The sequence below is a fragment of the Sander vitreus genome, chromosome 4 (genome assembly GCF_031162955.1).
Source record: "Sander vitreus isolate 19-12246 chromosome 4, sanVit1, whole genome shotgun sequence".
In the NCBI taxonomy this organism is placed as follows: domain Eukaryota; kingdom Metazoa; phylum Chordata; class Actinopteri; order Perciformes; family Percidae; genus Sander; species Sander vitreus.
The window spans coordinates 15,735,216-15,759,051 of NC_135858.1; the positions used below are offsets into that span (position 1 = coordinate 15,735,216).

Consider the following 23,836-nt stretch of genomic DNA (forward strand, 5'->3'; position numbering starts at 1 on the left):
GAAGCAAATGTTCTAAACCATCTGTGTTGGAAGCATGGATGTATTAAGAGAACGGTTGGAAGAAACAAAAAATGATTTGATAAAAATGGAGGAGATGAAATTGCATGTGAACTGAATAATAGAGTGATAAATGATCAAGTGATTTGATAAACGTGATTGACATTTTATTTGAAACAGTGTTGCTCTGATAATAAATTGGGCTGTATTAGGTCTAGTGATAACCATTTCAAAATACCCAACTGGCATTTATCGTTTATAGCAAGCCAAACAATTTGTGTTACTTCCGCCAAAAATGTAAATCAAAACCTCCGGTTGGGCTGTAGCAGTCAACTGGAAGCATCAACACGGGTCTTCCTTGCTGGAAGCCGGATGCAGTATCTACATACCCAATCATGGATGTTACCAAATTCTTTGATGTTACCCAACAAACGAATTATTAAGACTGAGATTCAATTTTGATACAAATAATTATGTTTTTTGTGAAAAGGAAATTGAGAATCTAGAACATGTATTTTTTCTGTGTGAGTCAGTGCAATTTTTCTGGAGAGCTCTGCAGAGCTGGTTACAGACCAGGGAAATTGAGATGCCACCTCTGACAGTGAAGAATATAAAGTTTGGTGTATTTGTTGAAGATAAGAATGTAGATTTTGTTCTCAACAATTTGGTGCTTTTCGGAAAACATTTGATACATAAATGTAGATATTTTAAGACCAAACCCTCCCTGATCCATGCATTGGAAGAATGAGTTAAATCTTTTGCGTAAGTCATTGAAACGGGTTAAGGATAAAAAATAAAAAAAAAGCCCTTGAATTGATTTATTTACTTGAAACTCTTAACTTAATTTGAGATAGCTCCCTTATATTTATTTTCTATTATTTTATTTTCTTCTTTATGTTGAGTTGTTATGTATACGCTCCTAGATTTTGTTTATATGCTCGACCAGAGGCAAAAGCTCAATTTTTGAAATGGATTTGTAAAGATGCCTTCTGTATTCTGAATGAATGAATAATAAAAACAAACAAAAACAAAACATGGATGTATTGATTTAAGTGCTGTGGAGATCTAAACCTAACAGTCTCTGACCTAACCAACCCATATATCTAGCTATGTAACCAACCCAACCAACGAAGGCAACGAGCACTCGCCAATCAGAGACAGAGTAGGACGGGCCATGCCTTCGCCATCCTAGGAAAACGTAAATTTGCGACCACGTAGAGGCTACATCCGGTTTGTGAGGTCAGTCTCTGTGCTGCCGCCATATTGCAGCGGGGACCGTTCAAATAAAAGTGTAGTAGAAAATGCCAGACTTTTGTGCTGTGGTTGGATGTTCTAATGGAAGAAATGCCAAAACCAAGCAGCAGGGAATAACATTTCACAGGTGAAAAGTCATCTTACAATAATTGTACTGTTACGAACGTGTTGAATTTGATCTATCACAATAAGTAATTCTTAGCTAGTTGACTGTCCTGATACGAAGTTAAGCTAACTAATGTCAGGAAAAAATGAAAAGTAGTAACGTTAATATATCAGTAAGATGCAGAAACTTATGTTTATCAATCAGCTGTGTCGCTAACCCTATGTTATTGAGTTAAGTAACGTTAGTCCTAAATCATCTAAAGCAGGGGTCTTCAACGTTTTTTAACCCAAGGACCCCTTAACTGAGAGGAAGATAGAGCAGGGACCCTCATTCTGCATATTGTGTAAAATGAAGTTGCGCAATAAACTGGGCCTACATGTATAGAGCGGCCTAAAGCCTTTATACATACATTTTTTGCATATAATACTAAGCTATTAAAATAGCCTAATAATTGTGGGCGTGGTTTTATAAATCATGTTTTAATGTTAAACATACATGTGGCACAGTGAAGCCTTAGGATTAACTGTATCTGTGGACGGCCTTAGTGACTACCTTACCTATAGGCCAGTAAGCCTATCGTCAGAGGGGAGTTACATTTGCTAATATGTTAGATTCATGTTAAGACTTTTTAATTTTTGAAAAAAACTTAACAACACAACACAAAAGTTAACAATAATTTGGAGGCCCCCCTGCATTGACTCTGAGGACCCCCTGGGGAAGATCCCTGATCTAAAGTGTTTGTTTACAACTGTTTCATGGTGCTAATGTGCCATACAGTGCCTTAATTGAATCAACAGAAGCATCCAGAATTGCATAGTGTTATTCAGATGGATTTATTTTGTGTTTAGGTTCCCAAAAGATAAGGTTAAAAGACAGGCATGGACAGTAGCACTGAGGAGAAGGGACTTTGAGCCACATGCACGCTCAGTTGTCTGTAGCTGTCATTTCAAGCCCGAAGACTTCGACATGACTGGACAGACAACTCGTTTAAGGGAAGGAGCGATCCCGTCATTTCCTAACCATCTTAGCAAAGTGAGTACCATTGGCAAATTGTTTCTATATAAATAATGACAATTTATATAATCTTAATCTTTCAATAACAAATTTGCCCACTAAACCTAACAATACAAAGAAACCGTTAGAAATTGTTGATATTGACTGAAATAGTTTTTTACTTTATCTCCAGGTGCCCAGTAGGCCTACACCCAGGTCAAGCAGGACCTCACAAAAAGCTGCTACAGAATGTCCTGATGTTCCCGTTCAGCTGTCAGAGGACCTTCCGAAGTCAAACTCGGTGAGTGAAACAGTTATTGTTTTAAACATCTTTGAAGAATGCTGGGCTTATATTACAGTGGCATTTATAAAATAATTTTAAGTTACGATGGAAATAATATTTTTTCAGGATCATCAGTATGCCCTTGACCCAGTTAAAGTAAAAAAAAAGTTAACTGAGGCTCAGGAGAAAGTGGAGGAATTGCAACGGGACTTAAGAAATGCCAAGGATCGGGAAAGAAGGAATAAGAAGACAGTGAAATCCCTGCAAGATGATTTAAAACACAAAAATATGCTTACCAAGGAACTGCAGCAGAAACTTGACTTCCATTCAGGTTTGTTAAACTGCCCCGCCAAAGATATAAAACACATCCTTCCTTTGACCGATTAAGCATGTGTAACATTTATAATTTTGCAGGGGTTTAAATACATGTCTCATCATCACACAATTTTAGATTGCAGTCTCACCACAGTTGATACCATTTTATTGTGAAATATATTTAAAAAAAAAAAAAATTTCATTTTCTGTAACAACACTGTCATACCAAATATGTAAAAAACACACACACATATATAATCTAATGTATATTCATATCATGTGCTTGCATGCACATGTTTTTTTTTTTTTGGTGCTTACTACGAAAATAGTTCCCTGCAGGGTTGTAATTTCTTTACCGTATCTATTTTCCCATGTATGTTCTAGTTCAAAGCAGTAATATTCACTTTAACATTGTTCAATGTCATAAGACTGAGTTGATGGTTTTATCCAGAAAGTATTTGCATACTGATATTTTTCTATATTTCAAAGGTATCTGTCTGTGACTGGTTTTATCATCAACATTGACACATAACCCTGAAGATGGCAGAGCTGCTGTGTGCACACATATTGCTTCAGCCAGGACCATTTGGAGTTCCTCTTTCACTTCATCAGGGCCTCAGGTAGGAGCTGGTGTTTAAGTGCACAATACTATTACGAGAGATCGCTTACATTTCAAATTTGGTTTAAAAAAAAAAAACACATGACTGACTTATCTCTTATTTAAATTCCAGGTGGATGGAACAACAACCTGAGTGTGGTTCACTTCCAGAGTGTATTCCGCCATCTCATGGTCTGATGCAGCATTTCTTAAGGAAACACAGGATGACACAGTGGGTACGTCCCTTGTCCTTAAATTGCATCCACGTTTCCTTCACTTGCTTCCCTTCCTCGCGTCTTAGACCATCCACCACCGAGGAAGCATGGGAGAGACACAAGGAAATCATGCGAGGAGAGAGGAAACGAGGAAATGTGTTTTTAGAAAAATTAAACATTCTTTCCTCTGACGTGTCACGTAAATTCGTCAGCTGTATGGGTGTAGTTAGCAACGGCTTTAAGCTGCACGGCTTCCAGGAAGGATGCTCTCGTGTATTCTCGGTCATAGCTCCTCAGAGATCCCTCCTCGATCCTTTGTCCTCGCTTCTCGGGGCAGGAATAAGAGCTTTGAGATGGCCTTCAAGTAGGTGGACCAGAACGGCTTCCGGTTCAAGCTAGGAGCGAGGAAATCTCAAATTAGAGATTTGGGATCCACCCAGTGTCTATGTCAACTGTGGACATGTCATCCGTAGTAGTGCCATCTGAGGACTCTGACACCGCAGGGATCCTCTTCATTTGAGAATATCGTTAGTGTGTGTTGGACCACAGCTACCTGCCCCCTAGCTTTTCGGTGCCTAACCGAGAATGCTCTGGTTTATATTGCAGGTTATGAAGCAGATTTCATGTGATGTATGCTGTAACAGTTTCATTAACACATCTGTTACAGTAACAGCAGCTTTTTGTGATAGCTACCACAAAAAAACAAAAATTCACACTCTACAGTTTCAGAGTGGCAGTTTAAAAACGCAGCTATGTAAAGTAGTGTTGTTGGGCTATTGGATAAGAATGTCTTTGTCGTGACTTTGTGAGTGAAAGCGTGAATACTAATGTGAAAATAAAAAATAACTGCAACTCTGCAGAGCCCTGCTGATACACTGTACACAGGTTTTGTAAATAATGTGTGACTTAAAATGTAAATGAGCAAAATATGAATATTACACTACACACACACAAAAAACAGATTAATCATCTCATGACCCCGCAGATTTATCTTGTGACGACCCCTACTTTGGTAATCACTGGATTAAACTATAACTGTAGGCCATATAAAGTATTTAAAACTAGTTTCACCCTCAGTATAATGTTATTTGTCATATCAGTCACAAGGGGCAGATTTTTTGCAAACCAGTTATTTCTTTAATTCCTTTAACTTTAGCTTATAATGCGTCTGTACTTTTACTTAACTAGGATTTTAAATGCAGGACTTTTACCTGTGATGGAGTATTTTTAAATTTTTTTGTATTTTTTTTGGATCTGAGTACTTCTTCCACCACAAGATAAATACGAAAATTACTTATTTTCAAGAGGTTTTAATTGTTGAGATTTGACTGCAAATATCCAGTCACTATTATTGTGAACGATCCATGGTCTAAATAATGAGCCTAAGGCAAATTCATCGCCATATTTATGAGATGTTACGTCAAATGCATCGCTAGTACAGAAGCAGACAGTACATCATTTAGCTGTTGTGTTTCATTTTGACAGGAAACATATTCATGCAGTATAGCATTTACTGCCTGCCATGTAGCGATTGCTGTGCATGGAACATAAGTAAATCAACAGAGCAGGACAGTTATTGCTCAACAGAATAAAACAACACAAACGACTCCTAAGTGTTCAGGTGGGTGGTTAGATACTGTATGTACACTTCCTGCATAGAGACACATTTTAAAGAAGTAGGGGAAGAGGTATGAATAACTGGTCTTTGTACCTCTCTGACCCTCAGTCCTAATATTGTAAAATAAAACATAAGATGAGGGAAAATGCTTATTTAATCTTTCTGTGGCAAGCGGAAATCTGCGTACAGTTGTAGGTGACTTAATGGTCTTAATGACCATGTTTTGTTACCGCACTAGCCCTAAATAAAGTCTTATTTTGGACCCAGTAATGGTGCAGTTGACTTTTTTTTTTACACAGTAAATGATCCTCGTTTGTAAAACAAACATATCAAATGTCTTGTTTGTAGTCATTTTAAAAACAATGTCTAGATAGGGCTCTAACTGCCACTGTGAACTGTCAAAATAGTTATCAAGCAAATACTCACACTTATCTCAAGCTTTTTGTCATCAAGTCTCATTAGTGCTTGTCTGACATGACAGATTACTATTGAATGGCTATGCACTTCCCTGTGCCTGATGCCAAATTATTTAATAGTATATTTGTCCAGAATAATAACACCCATTAGCACCAGTTTGGTGAAGGGGCTGTGCCATGAAGGAGAGAGTTGTTTCAGTTTTAAGTTTAGCCATTGTGTTTAGGTGACATTGGCTTTACTTCCTCATTGTTTGGGGTCTCAAACACCACTGCTGCATGTAAAAATATGATTCAAGATCAATTTTCTTCCTTCATATATATACTGTGTATATATATATTTTAATTTCTGACTTCATTAATCTGCATTATGTAGAAAGTGATACACACACACACACACACACACCCCCCGCCACAAACTGTCTACACATCGGATGAAGGTGACAAAATGCCGAAATTACCATAAGGCATTGTTATCACACCAAATAAGGAAATATGTCATGCTTTTTGTGTTATATGGGCTAAACATGAAAACATACCCTCAGCTGCCAGTTTATTAGGTACACCTAGCTCAAACTAATGCAATCTAATACAACAATCCTGCAATAAGTCCCACCTAACCTTTGTGAAGGTTATAATCTTCAGTTTTTGTTGAAGTTGTTTTACAAGCTGTTAATTCAACTTTTTGATCATTTTGGAAGATGTAGTTGGTGGTGCTGTTGAACTGTATTGCATTATACAGATGATTATACTGATTTGAACATATATTACAGCTGCAACAGTGTGTCGTTTTCTGTAGCAGACTTCTGAAATAGGTTATCAGTGAAGCCATAAAGTATGCTGTATTGCAAACATTCTGGGCATAATAACATACCAGTATCCTCAGACCACAAAGGTAGAAAAGGCAAAGCCATAAACATCTTTTATGACTTTAATTGGAAGTTGCAAACACTGATGTATACGTCTTGCTTCAGTGAAAGCCTGACTTCATCAAAGACATTCTAACATCTCATGCTCTTTATTTAAACACAAAAGCAGATGAATAATGATCTTATCCACAGGGAATTGCTTTTACTGTTGTTCATTCACTTTAAATTTGTTTACATTAATTTACGCTACTTGCATTTATATTTTCTATTATTGCACTAGTTGTATCTGTTTTTGTATCTTGTTGTTTGCACCTTAGATCCATTTGTTCATGTTTTTGTTTTTGCACCGCGAGCAGGGAAACACAATTTTGTTCCTCTATGAACTGTACTGCACATTGTCATATATGGATGACAATACAGTCTCTCTTATCTATCTTATCTTAAATTTACATTTTTGTATGTAATACTGTATATCTCATACTTGTACTGACAGGACTCATTGAAAACAGGATTTCATCAATACGCATCTAAATATGTTGTTTAGATAAAATTATTATTCATGCCTTTCCTAAAGTATCAAAGTAATAGAATGTTTTCTGAGTTGTTAAAGGGGATCTCTAAACAACAGAAGGGTTACGTTTCTTAATAATAATGTTTATTTAGGACCAGAGTATAAACTGACAAAATGACAAAACAAAAGAAACCAAACATCCGAAAGTCTTGACACTCTTTTAATCTTACGGTGTTCTTCTTAACCTTTATTTAACTTGGAAGTCACATTGAGATTAAAACAAATTTTGTAAGTGAGACTATAGCCAGGACAAGGTCACATAGCAGCATCCAACACAACAACAGATCACAACAGCAACAATAAACAAAATACATTACATAATACAGTGCATTAACAAGGCAGCAATATGTAATCAAGTGTTTGTTAGTTAAATGAAGCAATTGCTAGCAGTGACCACTTCTCTTATTCTAAGTGTAAAATAATTTAAAAAGATAAGGGTCTCACGTTTTAGCTTGGCCTGAAGATTGTTCCAGGACTAGAACAGGCATGAGAGTAATCTAGTGCACAGGCTACTAAATAACCAAACTTCCACAATGGTGCAGAGGAAAAATCACAGAAAAGCACCTACAATTAGATATAAAGGCTAATTATATTCATAAATGAATACAGGTCATTTTAATGTCTAAAATAACCTCCTCTGCTAAGCTTTTGACCTCTCCAAATGGATACTCTAATTTTCTGCCACTTCATAGAGTACGTCTACTTTGCTACATTTCAGAGGGAAACAAAACATATACAGATGAATACTTCTTTCACAACTGACAACTTTATCTGTTTAGTAAACTCATCATGACTGATTATCTAAGGAAAGAAAATGAGCACAGAATTTTGAAAATAACAAAATATACTGTAGTCCTTTAAGGTTTAAGTTGAAATGAACAGAAAAAAAGGTCTGTCCTGTTAGTCACTGTATTTTCTTCATCAGCAGAAGAGAGGAATCATTTATTTGGGGTCCATGGCAGACAGCAGTAAAGAACTCCTGCTTCAGGGGGCAAAAGTTCAGGGATAAAAGGGATCACTCAGGAGATTACTCCCATGTACGTAACACGGATGCCTAGAACACAAACAAAGAGCATTATGCTGCCCAGCTTTATTTTAGCCGCAGCGTGCATGTTTGTGTGAGAGTGACTGCTTTTCTAACCTTATCCTCACCACTTGTCTTTTGTATCACCAAATGAAGAGTTAAGCTCCTGATGCCAAAGGATTCTCCTTTTAGCTGTTTAAATGAAACCTCTTTTTTTTTTTTTCATGCCTTCACTCAGGGCGGTGTTTTTCAATCAGATTAGTACAGCACATTCTGTTCTGTTTCACTTCCTGATGACTGTACAGCCTGTATCCCTGAATGAACTTACCCGTGTGCTTCTGGTTACACCAAGACACTCATTCAGACAGATGTATTCTCGCAACTGCTTGTCAGATTTTAGTACTTAGTGCATGCAGTATTTAGTAAATGTATAAACCAATCATCAAGAAGACCTACTGTTTATTCGTTTATTTTAACAGAACAATTTTCAACTTTTTAGTGAGTATTGAGCTCTTTTTTTTAGAGCGGTAAGAGGCTCTAAAGCTCAAAACATGAGTAATAGGTCCATATAAATATGTTTATTATATTTATATGAGACCGCTACAAACTCTTGATTTAACCTTAAAGCGTCTAATTTCCCTGTGTCCTACCGAGTTGCTGCTTTCACCACAACAGAAAGCTTTCATGATGTTTCAGAAAGGAAGACATGTCAGGCTGTGTGTCAATATAGAAATCTATTCATGCATTGCAGTTCAGCTCAGGTCAGCTGAGTTAATTTTTGACCTCCACTTACGCATACAAGATGGGAGGAAGTGCCAACAAAACTACTAGGACACTGCGATACAGACGAGTGTTTAGGAAAACAAACAAATCTCTGCCGGAGCTGGAGCCATGATCAGTTTTTAAAAAGTATTTATGTATTTATTGTTAATGGCTTCAGGTGGTTGGTGGTGCATGGTGAGGGCTGGTTGTGTTGTTAGTTCACAAGACCGTCATTCTGTTTCTCTACCATTTTCTCTTTTAATGTTCTAATGCGAGAGTGTGTGAAATCTTTCTTCGGATAACTCAGAAGATTACTTAGCCGGTTGATAACATCCCTGTAGGTTTGCACAATCAGGTTCCCTTGTGTTCCGTCACCTTTATAATTAACGGGATCCTCATGTTCCCTTGGTCAGACAGTGTCCTTACCACCTCTGACTGCAGGATTCACCCACCAGAAACCTGCAATGAAGTTTTAACTATCTGAGCACCTCAGTTCAAGTAGTTAAGACAATATACTCACACCAAGAATCTATGCCACATTTTCAAGTTTTTTTCAACCATTTGAATGCAGCATATTGTTGCTGAACATAAATGGAAAGCGTAGCCATAAAGTATGCTGTATTGCAAACATTCTGGGCATAATAACATACCAGTATCCTCAGACCACAAAGGTAGAAAAGGCAAAGCCATAAACATCTTTTATGACTTTAATTGGAAGTTGCAAACACTGATGTATATGTCTTGCTTCAGTGAAAGCCTGACTTCATCAAAGACATTCTAACATCTCATGCTCTTTATTTAAACACAAAAGCAGATGAATAATGATCTTATCCACAGGGAACTGCTTTTACTGTTGTTCATTCACTTTAAATTTGTTTACATTTATTTACGCTACTTGCATTTATATTTTCTATTATTGCACTAGTTGTATCTGTTTTTGTATCTTGTTGTTTGCACCTTAGATCCATTTGTTCATGTTTTTGTTTTTGCACCGCGAGCAGGGAAACACAATTTTGTTCCTCTATGAACTGTACTGCACATTGTCATATATGGATGACAATACAGTCTCTCTTATCTATCTTATCTTAAATTTACATTTTTGTATGTAATACTGTATATCTCATACTTGTACTGACAGGACCAATTGAAAACAGGATTTCATCAATACGCATCTATACAGGTTTTTTTTTCTCCCAAACTGTTGAGACAATAACTCCTAAAAACAAATTGGCCTGCTGAGCTAAATCTGGCTCATTTACAGTTGCTTTGCTGTTGATTAATGAGCAGTGTCCCTGTTAAATAAATAAATGAAACTCCTACAACTACTCTGTTCTGTGTCAGACTTGCTCATGTACTATATGTGACATAGGAGAACATGTCAGTTAGAAGTAATTAAACATATTTACTCAAGTATTGAATATAGGTACAATTTTGAGATAGTAGACCTTGAACATTTCCTTTACATTTCAGATATGCTTAATTGCATTTCCCTGATAACCACTCTTTTCTTTGCAGATTACGGTTTCTTTCAAAACAAGAGCTCATAAAATATGATGCCATATTCCTAACATTACATGAAGTAAAATCAACACCTGGACCACGTTTAACTTTAAATTGTCATTTGACACTGACTGGCTATCCTTACTATCCTTCACAATAATTACCATTGGATATTTACTTGTATGTTAATGCTATGGTCTAATACTTCTAAGTAATAGGCTACTTGTTTCATGGATCACATAGGGAACCTTAGGGGGGGAGGTAACTAAACATTTTTACTGAAGTTACAGTTCTAACATACTGGTCATTCACATTTACATTAACAATACCTTTCATAGAAAATAATTATATCTTTAACTTTGAAATAGCTGCACTATTTTATTTGCAGATTAAGATTTGACTTGCAAAACAAGAGCTCATAAAATATGATGCAAATGATGATGCATATGATACTCTACCTCTCCACTTTGACAGTATGTACTTTTACCTTTAGTATTTACTGAGGCAAGGTGTTCCCAGGCCAGGGTGGAGATATACAGTAATCTCTCCACCTAGTCCTGGGTCTTCCCCCTGCTCCCAGCTGGATGTGCATGGAACACCTCCCTAGGGAGGCGTCCAGCGGGCATCCTTACCAAATGCCCAAACCACCTCAACTGGCTCCTTTCGACTTGCTAAACAACAGCTCATAAAGTATGATGCATTATACTTCACAAGAAGTAACAACCAGACCTTTGCTCATTAATACATTATCAGAGAGCCTCAATCTTCCAAAGAAATAGAATATCTAAAGAAAATAAGAAACCGTAATGTGTGTGTGTGTGTGTGTGTGTGTGTGTTTACATCCACATGTGTGAGAGATGGACAACTGCTAAATTAAAATAAATTAACAGTGTATGAACACTGCTACAAAATTATATAGCTTGTCATGCAGAAAGGAATACAGATGATTTTAGTCGCCTATAATAAAGATGAACATTAGCTGTAGGCTACAATCACATTTAGTCACTCTAATAGGAATGTAATTTAAAAAGAAAACATACATCCCAAAATGAAAATAATTACACATAAAACCACTTAGACCATTAGCCTATCAAGAACCATACGTCTGGGTGCGTAGCCTATTTTATTTTTATTTTTTTACTTTTAATCCTTAAATATGTTGTACTAGGCTAGCCTACTCAATTTGTTCACATTTAATTTAGTACAAAATGATGACCTGTAATTGTGATAGTTTTTCATCAGTGTTGCTACTTTTAGTTAAAATATTTGAATACTTGTTTCACTACCGCAGTAATAAACGCATGTTGTTGACAAATCATCGCCACACAGTAAAAATCACAATAAAGAAAAAACTCCAACAGACAGGAGGCAAAAAACAACAAAAGACCTACACTTAAGCGCATTTGTCGAAATCCCTACCTTCACGAAACGTTACAGCAACTTTACTTTAGCGTCAAAATCCCCGGTAAACAAAAATAAAAATAAATAAAAAAAGCGCGGTTTACAGAAACAGTAAGTCGTCTCAGCTCACGACTTATCGGGCAGTAGTGTGTGCTTTTATTTAGGTGCTTACACATTCCGTCTGTGTGGTTAGGGCTCGGTTATTACACGGCAGTGTTGATACGTGTTGTAAACTGAGTGGAGAGGACAGCCTGCTGCGGTACAGACTGTACTGTTCCCGGCCTGGCTCGGCACGGAACGGGTTACAGGTCAGGGTGTCTATTGGAACACAGTGTTCTCATCAGCAGCGGTACGGCTACAGTACAGCCGGAACATTGTGTTACTTTGTGGCTGCTTTCCAAGACCTGCCCCTTAATTTTACACTAAACGCCCTCCCACAACTCTTCTACGCTCTCTCTCTCTCTCTCTCTCTCTCTCTCTCTCTCTCTCTCTATCTCTTGTGTGTCTGCCTATCTTCCTCACCAGTGTCATTTTGAAGTCTGTCCATGTGGCTTTATTTCACTGGCACGTTCATCGCCACTACAGAGGAAAGGAATAAAGGGAAAACAGGACAAAAACAACTCGACATAATAACCACATGGCCAGAACATTTAGTACCCTGGGTATGAGATGAGAAGGGCGGGCTGAAATTAGGAGGAATAGACGCGGTTAAAAAAAAATAGGCAACTGACCGAAATTTCAGCGGGTCATCGGCCGTTTCGGGAAAGGAACAACAAAAAAGGAGCGCAAGGAAATGTAAGTCATTTACTCTATTCCATCTATTCTGCCGTAAAATATTTCATTAACGAGTTAATTATTGCATACGGTTTACCGGCTTTCTAGTGCTTTCTGTTCACGCCTGGCTGAGTTAAATGGACACTTGTTATACATCATAAACATAAAAACGAGTCTAAAAAACCGTTAATGACGAAAACAACAACATGTCCAGTTAAGGTTGTCTGATAATAAGATGTTTTAGGGTGGATGTTGAATTTGTCACACGTGTGGGGGCATTTAAGGTTACAGCTCCCACTTTGCTCTGGAAAATAAAGGCTGATAAGACTGTGTGTGTGTGTGTGGTTTCCAATGGAGGTGGATGAGGACAACAGTTTACATGTAGGATCCCTTTAGGCTTTAGGTGTTCTTCATAAAGTACAGGTGGTATTTACTGTTTCTGAGAATTGGTAACAGTAACTCTAGTTCATTCTGTGCGAATTCCTATTAATTGTGAACCACGTTGTACATTACAGGACATAATGGTAACCTCTGAATAACTTTAAATATAGGCTATGGTATTATCACAGTCTTTATAGAGAATAGAATAGAATTGTATGTGTCTTATGTGTATTTAGATTTAGATGAGGTGGTTAGATTGAGCAGAGTTGGCCTGCCGACATAGACACGGGTTGAAACAAAGTCTCATAGATGAATCACACTGCCTGAGGGAGATATTTAATTAATTTACACAACTTCTTGTCCAAATACACTGACATGTAAAGATTAAAATACACCACTGTAGCAGCATTTCCAAAAAGCGATGTCCATAAAAGCAGCTTTTCTTGCATAATTTTGTGAACTGCCTGATGTCTTTGTCAGGTTAAACAATAATCTCCAATGCCAGACAATGCTCAGCCTCAGGATGTCAGGCTATGAGTCTGTCATGCTCAGGGTGTTCTCATATGTTCTCATACTGTATGAATCAGCAGCAGAGTACGGATATGAGACAGAATGTACAGATACACCGTGTGCGTCTGTGGATGTGGTCTTTGCCTCATTATGTTCTGTTCCTGCATTCCTCCGCAGGGTATCTGAGTTTAGATACATGTAGCCTACATGCCATTTTATCTGTGTTGTAACTATTTGCAGTGGGTTACCTGTTCAGCGTTTAATAATGAATTCTTTCATTTAGAAGAAGCAAAAAGTGAAATGATAAAATTGATGGAATGAGTAAGTTTTCATGATAGTAATTTGTTTTTAATGGTAACTCATAATGCTATAACTCCACTTGCTTTCTTTACATTTAAATTGTGTATTAATGTAAATGGTCAATTAGAATAATTCAAATCAGCTTACTTTCATTCAGAAATTGAAGCTGGGTTGTACGTGAGGGGGTCTCAGATTGGTAAACACCATCAGGCTTTGCCAGCGGGGAACTGTGAATAGAAGGAACATTGTGTTCAGACACACACACACACACACACACACACACACACGCACGCACAACGAGTTACATCTAAGATGAAATCCATGAAATTTAAAAGACACAGGACGAGTTGTTGGAACAGAAGAGACAGAAATGTGCTGTGCTTGTGCTAAAGAGTTTAGTAAATGACTCTTGATCTTTGAAAGTGACACACACAATTGAAGAAGCAGAATAAATTGAGCAGATATCAGTAAGACCGATGTTTTTAGGTTTTACCATGTGGCTCGAGGAACATGGGTGCACTATGGCTTGGGCTGTTACTGTTACTAAGATTGTTCTCACGCTAGGAAAATGAGTTCAAATTGATTTCTTAATCAATATTCAACGCAATGAGTGTATTGCCAAGTTGATGCATCTCAGGTCAAGCTCTGCTTCTTCATTTTCCTACTACAGGCTTTTTAAGAACTTAGTCACCACGGCAGAATATCCTAATATTTGCACATGGTCATCAACAGCATTTGGAATGTTCTGAGTAAAGTAAAGACAGGACAACTGGTGGAAAAATCTAGAAAACTATTGCAGGGAATAAGAGCTACCTCTTTAACCTTAAACCATCTCTGTTAAGTGGTGATTAAAAACACAGCAGAGCGCTCCTTTAAACACTTGTTTTAACTTTATTACATTTAGAAACATTTCAGGCCTATATTGGCTTTATACCTCTGTACCTGATGAAGAGCCAATTTAGGCTTGAAGCGTTGCACTTTTAAATATAAAGGGGACAAGCAGCAGTGTTGGGAGTCTTTCAGAATCAGAAAACACTTGTTGGTCAGGCTAACGTCCATTTTTATTGTAGTAGATGTTAAATTTTCATTTGTAATCGTTACTTCATAACTCCGGCCTAACAGTGACATTCCAGTCCAGTCCCAGAGCAACTGTGAGCTGATGCTATTCGAGCAAGTGTTAACGTCTTAGCTAACTAGCTTTTTCATTGTCTTCAAACAATGTCAATATTATCCTGCCAGGGCAGACTGAAAATGCCTGCAGCCATGTGTATTGAGGCATCGAGTAACTGCGATGTTGATGATTGCTCCTGTGATGAGGGAGGCAACGTTTAGCAGCTGTAACACTATCTATCTATCTTTCGATCTATCTATCTTGTTTTTATTTTGGCAAATTGAATTCTTTGTCTGATTTGTTTGATACTATTTCTGTGAGAAAGAATTTGACAAAGAAGGTGACAGTATACTGTGCAGTATTTGGAATGAGAATTGGTGCTATAAAAATCTTTAAAAGGGACCACTAGTTATGTAGACATGATGGTCATGCTGGGAGAGGTCACATATGCTACTGTAACAGTAACCCAGCCTGGAAGACCTAGAGGAGACAAAATTTGAGCTATATCACATCAACATCACCAGACAAAACCAGACAGCATATAGCCTCATATTCTGATAAGTATATTAGTGTATCACCTCTGAATTGGAGTCATGATCAAACTCAAGATGTTAACCTGCCTCAACACAAAGAGAAATTACAAGACTGTATTTGTGATGGCGCAGCTTTATCAGTACAGTGTGTGAGCATAGTTGAGCCCACACTTCCCCTGCGCATACAAGGCTTTCAGAAGAAAAGACTAATGTTGAAATACTCATTACAAAAAACAGTGAAGATATCGAAATGAGGTTCTGCCGTGCTGCAGATTTAATTTTGCTGCGCATAAAATATGCGGATGTCATTTATTGATTGACAAAGAGAACAAAGGGCCATAAAATAATACTCTTGAACATACTGTACTTTGTTAAGTGCAGCTCGTGTTACAAAATAACTGACTGAAGTAAGCAACACGCTGCTGCCTTTGACATTATATTTATGTATTTACTTCATCTGTGGGGGATCAGACAAGGTGCGGTACAGTTAAGTGATTTCAGAACTGCAGTGCAAAGTAATGTTCCTCATACAGCTGGGATCAATGCTACTGTGGCTTTTGTAATAAAACTGTAAATATATCTCCAGTACAGTACATTGCTTTAGAACATGTGTCCTTAAATAGCTACAAGTTATATAATGTGGAGGAGAAAGTCATATTTACTGGATGGATTATGGAGATCTTGGATTGGTATTTTTGTGAAACAGAAACTGTGATTTTCCAGTCCAGCTCCACAAATTAGATTTATTTCATGTGCCATTTTCCTTGTTGCGAGTTTGTCCTAAAGTGAAAACATGAGACATGAAGACATGTTATTTATGGTGCTCAGATTGCTAACACATAGGCTTGTGTGTTCATAACAGTGTTGACGTGTGATGCCCACCCGCAGAAATGACCACTGATCAGGATCTGACTATCGATGGCCAGCTAGCCACAGCCGTGTTTGCTGCAAAGGGCATCGATGTAACACCTAGTAAAGACCAAGGAGTCATCAAGGTATTTATTGTCATTGCTTTAACGTTAATGTTTTATTGTAGTCACAAGTAGGACTCATTGTTCCACCATATGGCATGGTCATGATTTCTCATGATCTCTTATCTCTTCTATATTTTCTGTTTAAAATGTTTCTCCGTTGAACTGTTCTGTCTGCAGGTTGTGAAGCGTCAGGGGCTCGATGGAGAGCGGCCAATGATTGGAGACAGAGTGGTCGTCCACTACACTGGAAAGCTGCTCACTGGGAAGAAATTTGACAGCAGTCGAGATCGCAGAGAACCTTTTTGCTTCAATGTGGGCAAAGGTAGGTGACTTTATGCACTACTGTCGTACCTGAAGGTGCCTTTGTGTTGTCTCTTACATTAATAGTTTGATATTTTGGAAAATATGCTTACTTGCTGAGAGTTAGATGAGATGATTGACCCCTCCACTCACCAGCACCTCAATTAATACGGACCACACCCATCTTGAAACCCGGCCTTCATTTTGATGTCAACTACACACCTGTAAAATTGTGTGACTGCATCTTTACTTTAAGTAAACATTTGAATGCAGTACTTGTACTGTGCTGTATGAATAGTTTTACTATTAATAGTTAATAGTTTAACTTTTAAAAACTTTAAACTTTTAGTTTAAAAAAGTTTTTGGTACATCTTCTACCACTGCCAATATCACCATTCCCAGTTAGAGACATTTTGAAAAGTAAAACAAATACAGCAAAACCAATTGAATAAATCTGCCCCTGAAAACACGCTCAAATCGTGGCTACTTGTGCTCAGAAACACTCAGTGGAATACACTTAGCGGAGCAGTGTAGTGTAGTCTTAGTCTTTAAAAGGAAATGTTTATTAGTTTTAGTCACATTTAAGTCATTTTTATCTTTCATAGTTTTAGTCGACAACAACTCAAAACATCCAGCTTTACAGACATGTCAACTAACCATAGACGTGTGCCAGTGAAACTGGCAATTTATAATTTACTTATTAATCGAAAGTGACCGATCATTCTGGCCCACTTTAACCTCTGGTTTAATGAATAAGAATGAAATGCTCGATTCAGACTAGGGATGTAACAGTTTGAAAATGTAACCTCACGGTTATAATGACCAAAATTATCACGGTTTTCGGTATTATCGCGGTATTTTTAAAAGTGTGTTCAATATGTTCAGAAAGCACTGATAGGCCTACACAAGCTGAAATAGTTTCAAAAAGTAAAACAGTGTTTATTATATTACAAATATATAGGCAATAGGCTGATGAATGTCCTGAGCGATGTCATCTCCACCTTCCGCCATGATTCCAACTTCAAGAAACGCACGTTGTAGGCTACGTAAGACTCGGATGAAGCTGGGAAAGATTAAACACACGGTTTCCACACTGTGGTAATCCACCTTGATTATTATGATATTTTAAATGAAAACGGTAATTGTTATCGGCAACATTTTTATCGTGGTTTACTGTTACACCGGTAATCGTTACATCCCTAGTTCAGACGCACTCACCCGGCTCGTTATGAAAGCCAATCCGCAAAAATATGCATTAATCAACCACTCGAACAGGACCAAGTATAGAGACGGACTCAGCTTGCGCCAGCGGTGTGAGTGTGTGTCTGTGTTTGATAGAGAGGGGAAGAAAAGGTGGTAGGCAACGAAAATGATGAGTTGTTATTTTTTTAAACTACATTTTATTCTCAGTAACATCTCTTACAGTTTTTTTTTATTTGCTTCATCCACTCACAGGACAAGTCCTCAAGGCCTGGGATATTGCTGTGTTGTCCATGCAGAGAGGTGAGGTGTGCACGTTCCTGTGTAAGCCAGAGTACGCTTATGGATCTGCTGGAAATCCTAAAAAAATTCCTCCCAACTCTTCAGTAGTGTTTGAGGTAGGTATGCCACATTAGTGCGGCCATTTGTGCCATGAATTACATCACACTGAGGGACCCTGATAATTTAGAAGTATGTGTCAGTCCCTGCAGATTTCAGTTAAACTGAGCTATTGAAATTAGCTGGATACATGCTTAAACATAATTTGCTTTTACCAGTGTATCACCGTGTGTATTTTGTCCATAGCAAATCCCTGCCAATAGGTCCCAAAACATCCCAGTTAGATAATATCATCCACTTAACGAACCAAGTAGGTCTGGCTTGTTGCACGACCCGAATGTTCTTCAAAACTTGCCATTTTCAGCGTGTAATGTGTTCAGAGGTTCCGGTTAATGTTCCTTGATGCAACCTGAGTTTAAAGTAAACACAAAGAAAGCGGATAGTGAGGGACAAATCCGGCGGAACTTCCGGCGGTGCAGGAACTATCCGGTAAATGAACCGTCGGCGATCAAGAGTAGAGAGAGAGAGAGCGAGGGGAAGAAAAGGTGGAAGGCAACAAAAATTAAGAGTTTTTATTTTATTATATACTACATTTTATTCTCATCAATGATATTGCATGTTGATATCGCGACAGTCAGTGTTTAATGACGGAGGTGCTGTCTCGTCATTACAACAAATATTTTTTAATGGAGTGGTGCAATGAATAGTTGCAACAATATTTACAGACATACTGCATACTGTTAGACAGAGTGGAATAAGATGATTTTTCAAACCTAAAGCTAGGGGGAATATAAAAGAGGGGACTGGATGTTAAAGGGCTTTAGTTAGCTGAGAGAGATGTATTTATTTTAGTTTTCTCCAATAGTCATTATTTCTCCTTTTTTTATTTCCATGACATGATGTGACGACTCCTACTTCTTTTTTGTTATATATTTGTTTTTCTCCTCCCACATCTCTGTAACACCATACACCAGGTTCTGCAGGGCTGTGATTTAGCATTTGCTTCATAGCCATATTTGTGTAGAACAATGATTGAATACAAGTTTACAACAAAACAGATGGAGCTACTAAAGTTTGAAGGAGAGGTTCTCACAGACGATTCCGGCATCATAAGAAGAATAAAGGTCAAAGGTGACGGTTACACTAATCCCAACGATGGAGCAAGTGTTGAAGGTAAGGCAATTTTTTTCTTCTTGGATAATTCCTGATATTCTGTGCCAAATAACCACTACATTAAACGGCTACATAAGAGGTTAACTTGTGTCATGATTTGTGTCGAATGACCCACAGTGCACCTAGAGGGAAAGTGTGGTGGTCGACTGTTTGACTGCAGGGATGTCAGCTTTGTGGTTGGTGAGGCTGAAGATAAAGGCGTTCCTTTCGGAGTGGACCGAGCCATGGACAAGATGCAAAGAGGAGAGTGCTGTTTACTTTACTTAAAACCAAGGTAAGTTACTGAAAAACCTTAAAAAACTGCTTTTGCTCTCTCAATGCAGTTGCAGTGAGACAGTCTTTATGTGGGATTGCTTTCGGTAATAATCTCTGCCAGATTTTCATGCTGTGGTCCTCCATTACACCTGTTAAGCCAAAATACAATTATGTCCCCAAGAACCATTTATTTCATTGTACTTGATGTAGGATTTCTGTCGGATGATGATTACATTAATTCTGCTATTTTAAAATGTAGTCCAGACCCTGATCACCCACAATGCTGCTTGCCTAAATTTACAAAGGTCCAGTATTTTAGCAATGCTGTTACTGATTCTATTAATATATATTTTGTACATTTGTGTGTGGAGTCAGAACATACTCACATATATTAAATATGATTGAACAGTATTGTGTCTGTCTTCTCACAGTAATCTCAAATACTAATGAAAGGCTAACATTTGCCTGATATAGTGTGGGATGGTACTGATATTGGTTTAGCAATATTCTGTATTGGTCCAAAACCTACATGTACAGTACCTTTGATCTCTTAATTGTCAGGGTCAGTTTTAAAAAGCGTAATATCTATCACTCTTGAAGAGTGAAATGCGTGATTTGGGTCTGAAAGAACATCTGAATGAGAAGTCAGTCATCCAAAATATGAAGAAAATTCATATTAGACAGAAATAAGGCGTAATTAAGTAAAAGTATGTAAAGTAAATAGAATGCATTGTACTGCCCAATCCACATAATATCATTCCCTTAACCCCGCCCACACCAACCTCACCCATTATCTCCTCAAGCAAAGGCAATAAAAAGTCCTAGGAATTCATACAACACGAACAATTTATACTGAGAGTTAATGCTAACAAGTAGTAAACTCACACAGAAACAAATCTGAAATAAAGACAGAAAGAAAGAAAAAGCAGAAAGAAAAGCAGAAAATACTTAATACATAATGCTTCTCCAACTTAATTCACACAAATCCACATGAATTACTCTTCATAAGAATCAGAACTATTCATTTCCACTAATGTAACTCCTATATCTTCCCTTTCAAGAAACTGTACAATATTATTTAAAATGCATCTTGTTTATTTTGCAATATGTATGACATTTCTTCTAATGCCATACATGACACCATCTTCTTAATCCACTTACCTACAGATGTGTTTTTGCAAGTAAGAGCTATCAGCCTCTTCGCTTGCAAAATACACATATTAAATTGCACACACTGGCTGTAATACTGTCTTTTGCATTAACATAATCAAGGTATAGACCAACTTCACATCAGCCATTAAATTGTGTTCTTTTACATTATTGCAGTTTGAGCAAGTGTCTGGAATATTACTGTGAATAGTATACATTTTAACCGGTAAGGGGATTTTCCCCAGTGGCATGTATTAAATAAATGCACTGGTGTGCTTTCCCACACCATAGTTTAAATGGCAAGTGACTTGAGTTGACTGTTGACAATTGATACAATCTTTGTACTCAGTTTGGCTGTTTGATATGTAGACGTGGGGTGTTATGTTTTGTATTATGACCAGACATAATATCTTTTCTTTTTTCACAGGTATGGCTTTGGAAACAAAGGTAAACCGGAATACAAAATTGGACCAGACAAAGACATCATATACGAAGTTACCCTCAAAGACTTTAAAAGGGTGAGCTCTGCTTACTATTTTATATGTGTAAAGAAATAAACAGTCAAACTCTACATTAGACTAGATTTTGTTAATACGGTAGTGTGGCTTTGGTTCATTTTTCTTTTTAAGACAAACTCATTCAAGCACACTTTGAGCAAAGTTCAAAAAGTCCTACATAGTTATGTAGATAATTTCAGCTGACTGCCTAAAACAAATGACGTTAATTGTTTTTCCACAAGGCCAAAGAATCATGGGAAATGGAGTTGCCTGAAAAGCTAAATTTGGCTGTTGGAGTTAAGCATAAAGGGAATCAGTATTTTAAGGTACAGTCCCCATGCTGATCTTTTGTCTTACATTTTTTTTCTTAATTGTTACCATGTTCATAAAATGGTATTATCTTTCTGTATTAGGCAGGGCTATACTACCAGGCAGTCATCCAGTACCAGCGTATCATTTCCTGGCTAGAGATGGAGTGTGGTACTGGGCTGGATCAGCATAAGAAGATACAGACTTTTATATTGACATCACACCTCAACTTAGCGTTGTGTTTCCTGCGGATAAAAGAGTTCCCACAAGCTGTGGACCACTGCAACAAGGTGAGCTGCAAGGCCCTGATGGTATTTATCTATATTTAACATTTTACTTTTACTACATTGTCTCTCTGTATCTTAACTAATTACTGTGTGTGTGTGTGTGTGTGTGTGTGTGTGTGTGTGTGTGTGTGTGTGTGTGTGTGTGTGTGTGTGTGTTTAAGGCGATTGAGCTCGATGAGCACAATGAGAAGGCTTTGTATCGTCGTGGGGAAGCCCGTCTCCTTCGTAACGAGTTCAGCCTTGCCATGGAAGACTTTCAGCTCGTGCTGCAAGTCAACCCCTCAAATCGAGCGGCCCGTGCTCATATTTCCATCTGCCAGAGCAAGATTAAGGAACATCATGAACAGGACAAGAAGACCTACGCCAACATGTTCCAGAAATTTGCAGAACGGGATGCCAAGGTCAGTAAACTCACTGCTCTTGGCTAAATATAGACAAGTGTTTTCTTTTCTAACAATAATCTTAAATTAGAAGAAACCAGTACAACTCTAAAAATAAAATACACACACACACACACACACACACACACACACACACACACACACACACACACACACACACACACACACACAGTTTTTCAGAGCTTTTCAGAGTTTTATGACCTACCAAAACACTTCTTGCGTTAAAAAGGAACATTTGATTTGTATTTCAGCTCTGGAAATTACATCGGGCACATCTGACTCCTATAAATTAGGTAATCTACTTAGGGGGGAATTATTTTTCAACTAATGGTCAGCCATTTTGGATATCATGGTTAGAATTATTGATACAATGGATGGAGATCCATCCCACCACTATACCAACCAAATGTACTACAATGTACTACAATTCAAATATATAACAATACTATAACTGATTCTTTTTTCTCAAAGGTTTCAATTACATTTTGATAGTAAAACACCCTGCTGTATCCTCGTCCTGTGTATTATTGTGCTTTCATCACTATTATGCTGACCTCTAGTGTTCATTCATGAATTTGTTTATTTTCTTACCTATTGATGCAGATGCTCTTCTCTGTTAAAAAGGAGAAATTATCTCAAGTTAAAAAGTATTACACAAAATGTAAAAAAAAGAGAGAAATTCTTAATTTTGACAAATTTATATTTTACTGTACATACATGTACTGTACATATATAACTGATTTCCAGTTTGTTACATAAGGTGGCACATTCTCACGAAATGCACATTCATAGTGTATGATTGAAGAAATAATTAATAATAATTTTTATCAGTTTAAAGACTTGCCTTATCAACAGTGGTTTATTTTAGACTCCGGTAGTCATGTATAATTCATCTCAACAGGTTGGGAAGACTAAAAGGAGGCGGGATGAGAGTGTGAAGAGCGGCATGAATGGTGAATTGGGCATCAAGCGACGGCGAAGGAGTCAGGACTGTCCATCGTAAAAGTGACATTTGAAAGGGCGAAAAAGAAAGACATGTCTTCATTTGCTTTCCAAGCCAAGGGTGCAGAGGCATGAACGAAGTCGTATAAAAGCTTCTAATCCAAACCTCTTTATCCCAAAATCCAACATTACCATTCCTGCATATAAAGCAGAGTGAAAACAGACGTTTGCAAGCCAAACAGCATTTCCCTTCCCATTCTGACGATGTGCAAATGCCAGGACGTACCTCCCTGTGGAATTAGTCCTGCAGAATTAGTGAGTTAAGATTGTTAAACACTTCTGGCCCCCACCTTTTATTTAAAAAAAAGTTCTTCAAAATTCCATTGTATTTGTCATTAGGCTACTGTGTAGAGTTCAGATGTGCCTCCGCAGTGTGTTTCCCAAACTGTACGTGCTGGTTTTCAGACCTCTGGCTTGTATTT

General features: G+C 37.6%; 2 protein-coding genes across 4 annotated transcripts; both read left to right on the plus strand.

Annotated features, from left to right (window-relative positions):
- Positions 1-1,252: 1,252 nt before the first annotated feature.
- Positions 1,253-5,742, plus strand: LOC144516937 (THAP domain-containing protein 6-like). Its single transcript, XM_078248656.1, has 6 exons — positions 1,253-1,378; positions 2,206-2,389; positions 2,544-2,651; positions 2,760-2,964; positions 3,438-3,568; positions 3,680-5,742. Exons 1-5 carry the CDS (start codon positions 1,299-1,301, stop codon positions 3,449-3,451), a joined length of 591 nt encoding a protein of 196 aa, XP_078104782.1. The 5' UTR covers positions 1,253-1,298; the 3' UTR covers positions 3,452-3,568; positions 3,680-5,742.
- Positions 5,743-12,403: 6,661 nt separating this feature from the next.
- Positions 12,404-23,415, plus strand: fkbp5 (FKBP prolyl isomerase 5). Of its 3 annotated transcripts, none has more exons than XM_078248654.1 (11): positions 12,404-12,714; positions 16,417-16,523; positions 16,680-16,824; positions 18,258-18,400; positions 19,400-19,514; positions 19,632-19,788; positions 21,346-21,436; positions 21,658-21,741; positions 21,829-22,014; positions 22,173-22,412; positions 23,314-23,415. In XM_078248654.1, the coding sequence occupies exons 2-11, from the start codon at positions 16,419-16,421 to the stop codon at positions 23,413-23,415; spliced, it is 1,368 nt and encodes a 455-aa protein (XP_078104780.1). In that variant the 5' UTR covers positions 12,404-12,714; positions 16,417-16,418. The 3 variants fall into 3 exon arrangements, with proteins under 3 accessions (XP_078104780.1, XP_078104781.1, XP_078104779.1); XM_078248655.1 differs by lacking the exon at positions 23,314-23,415 and adding an exon at positions 22,664-22,720 and having other exon boundaries at positions 16,391-16,523; XM_078248653.1 differs by having other exon boundaries at positions 12,405-12,714; positions 16,391-16,523.
- The last annotated feature ends 421 nt before the right edge of the window (positions 23,416-23,836 follow it).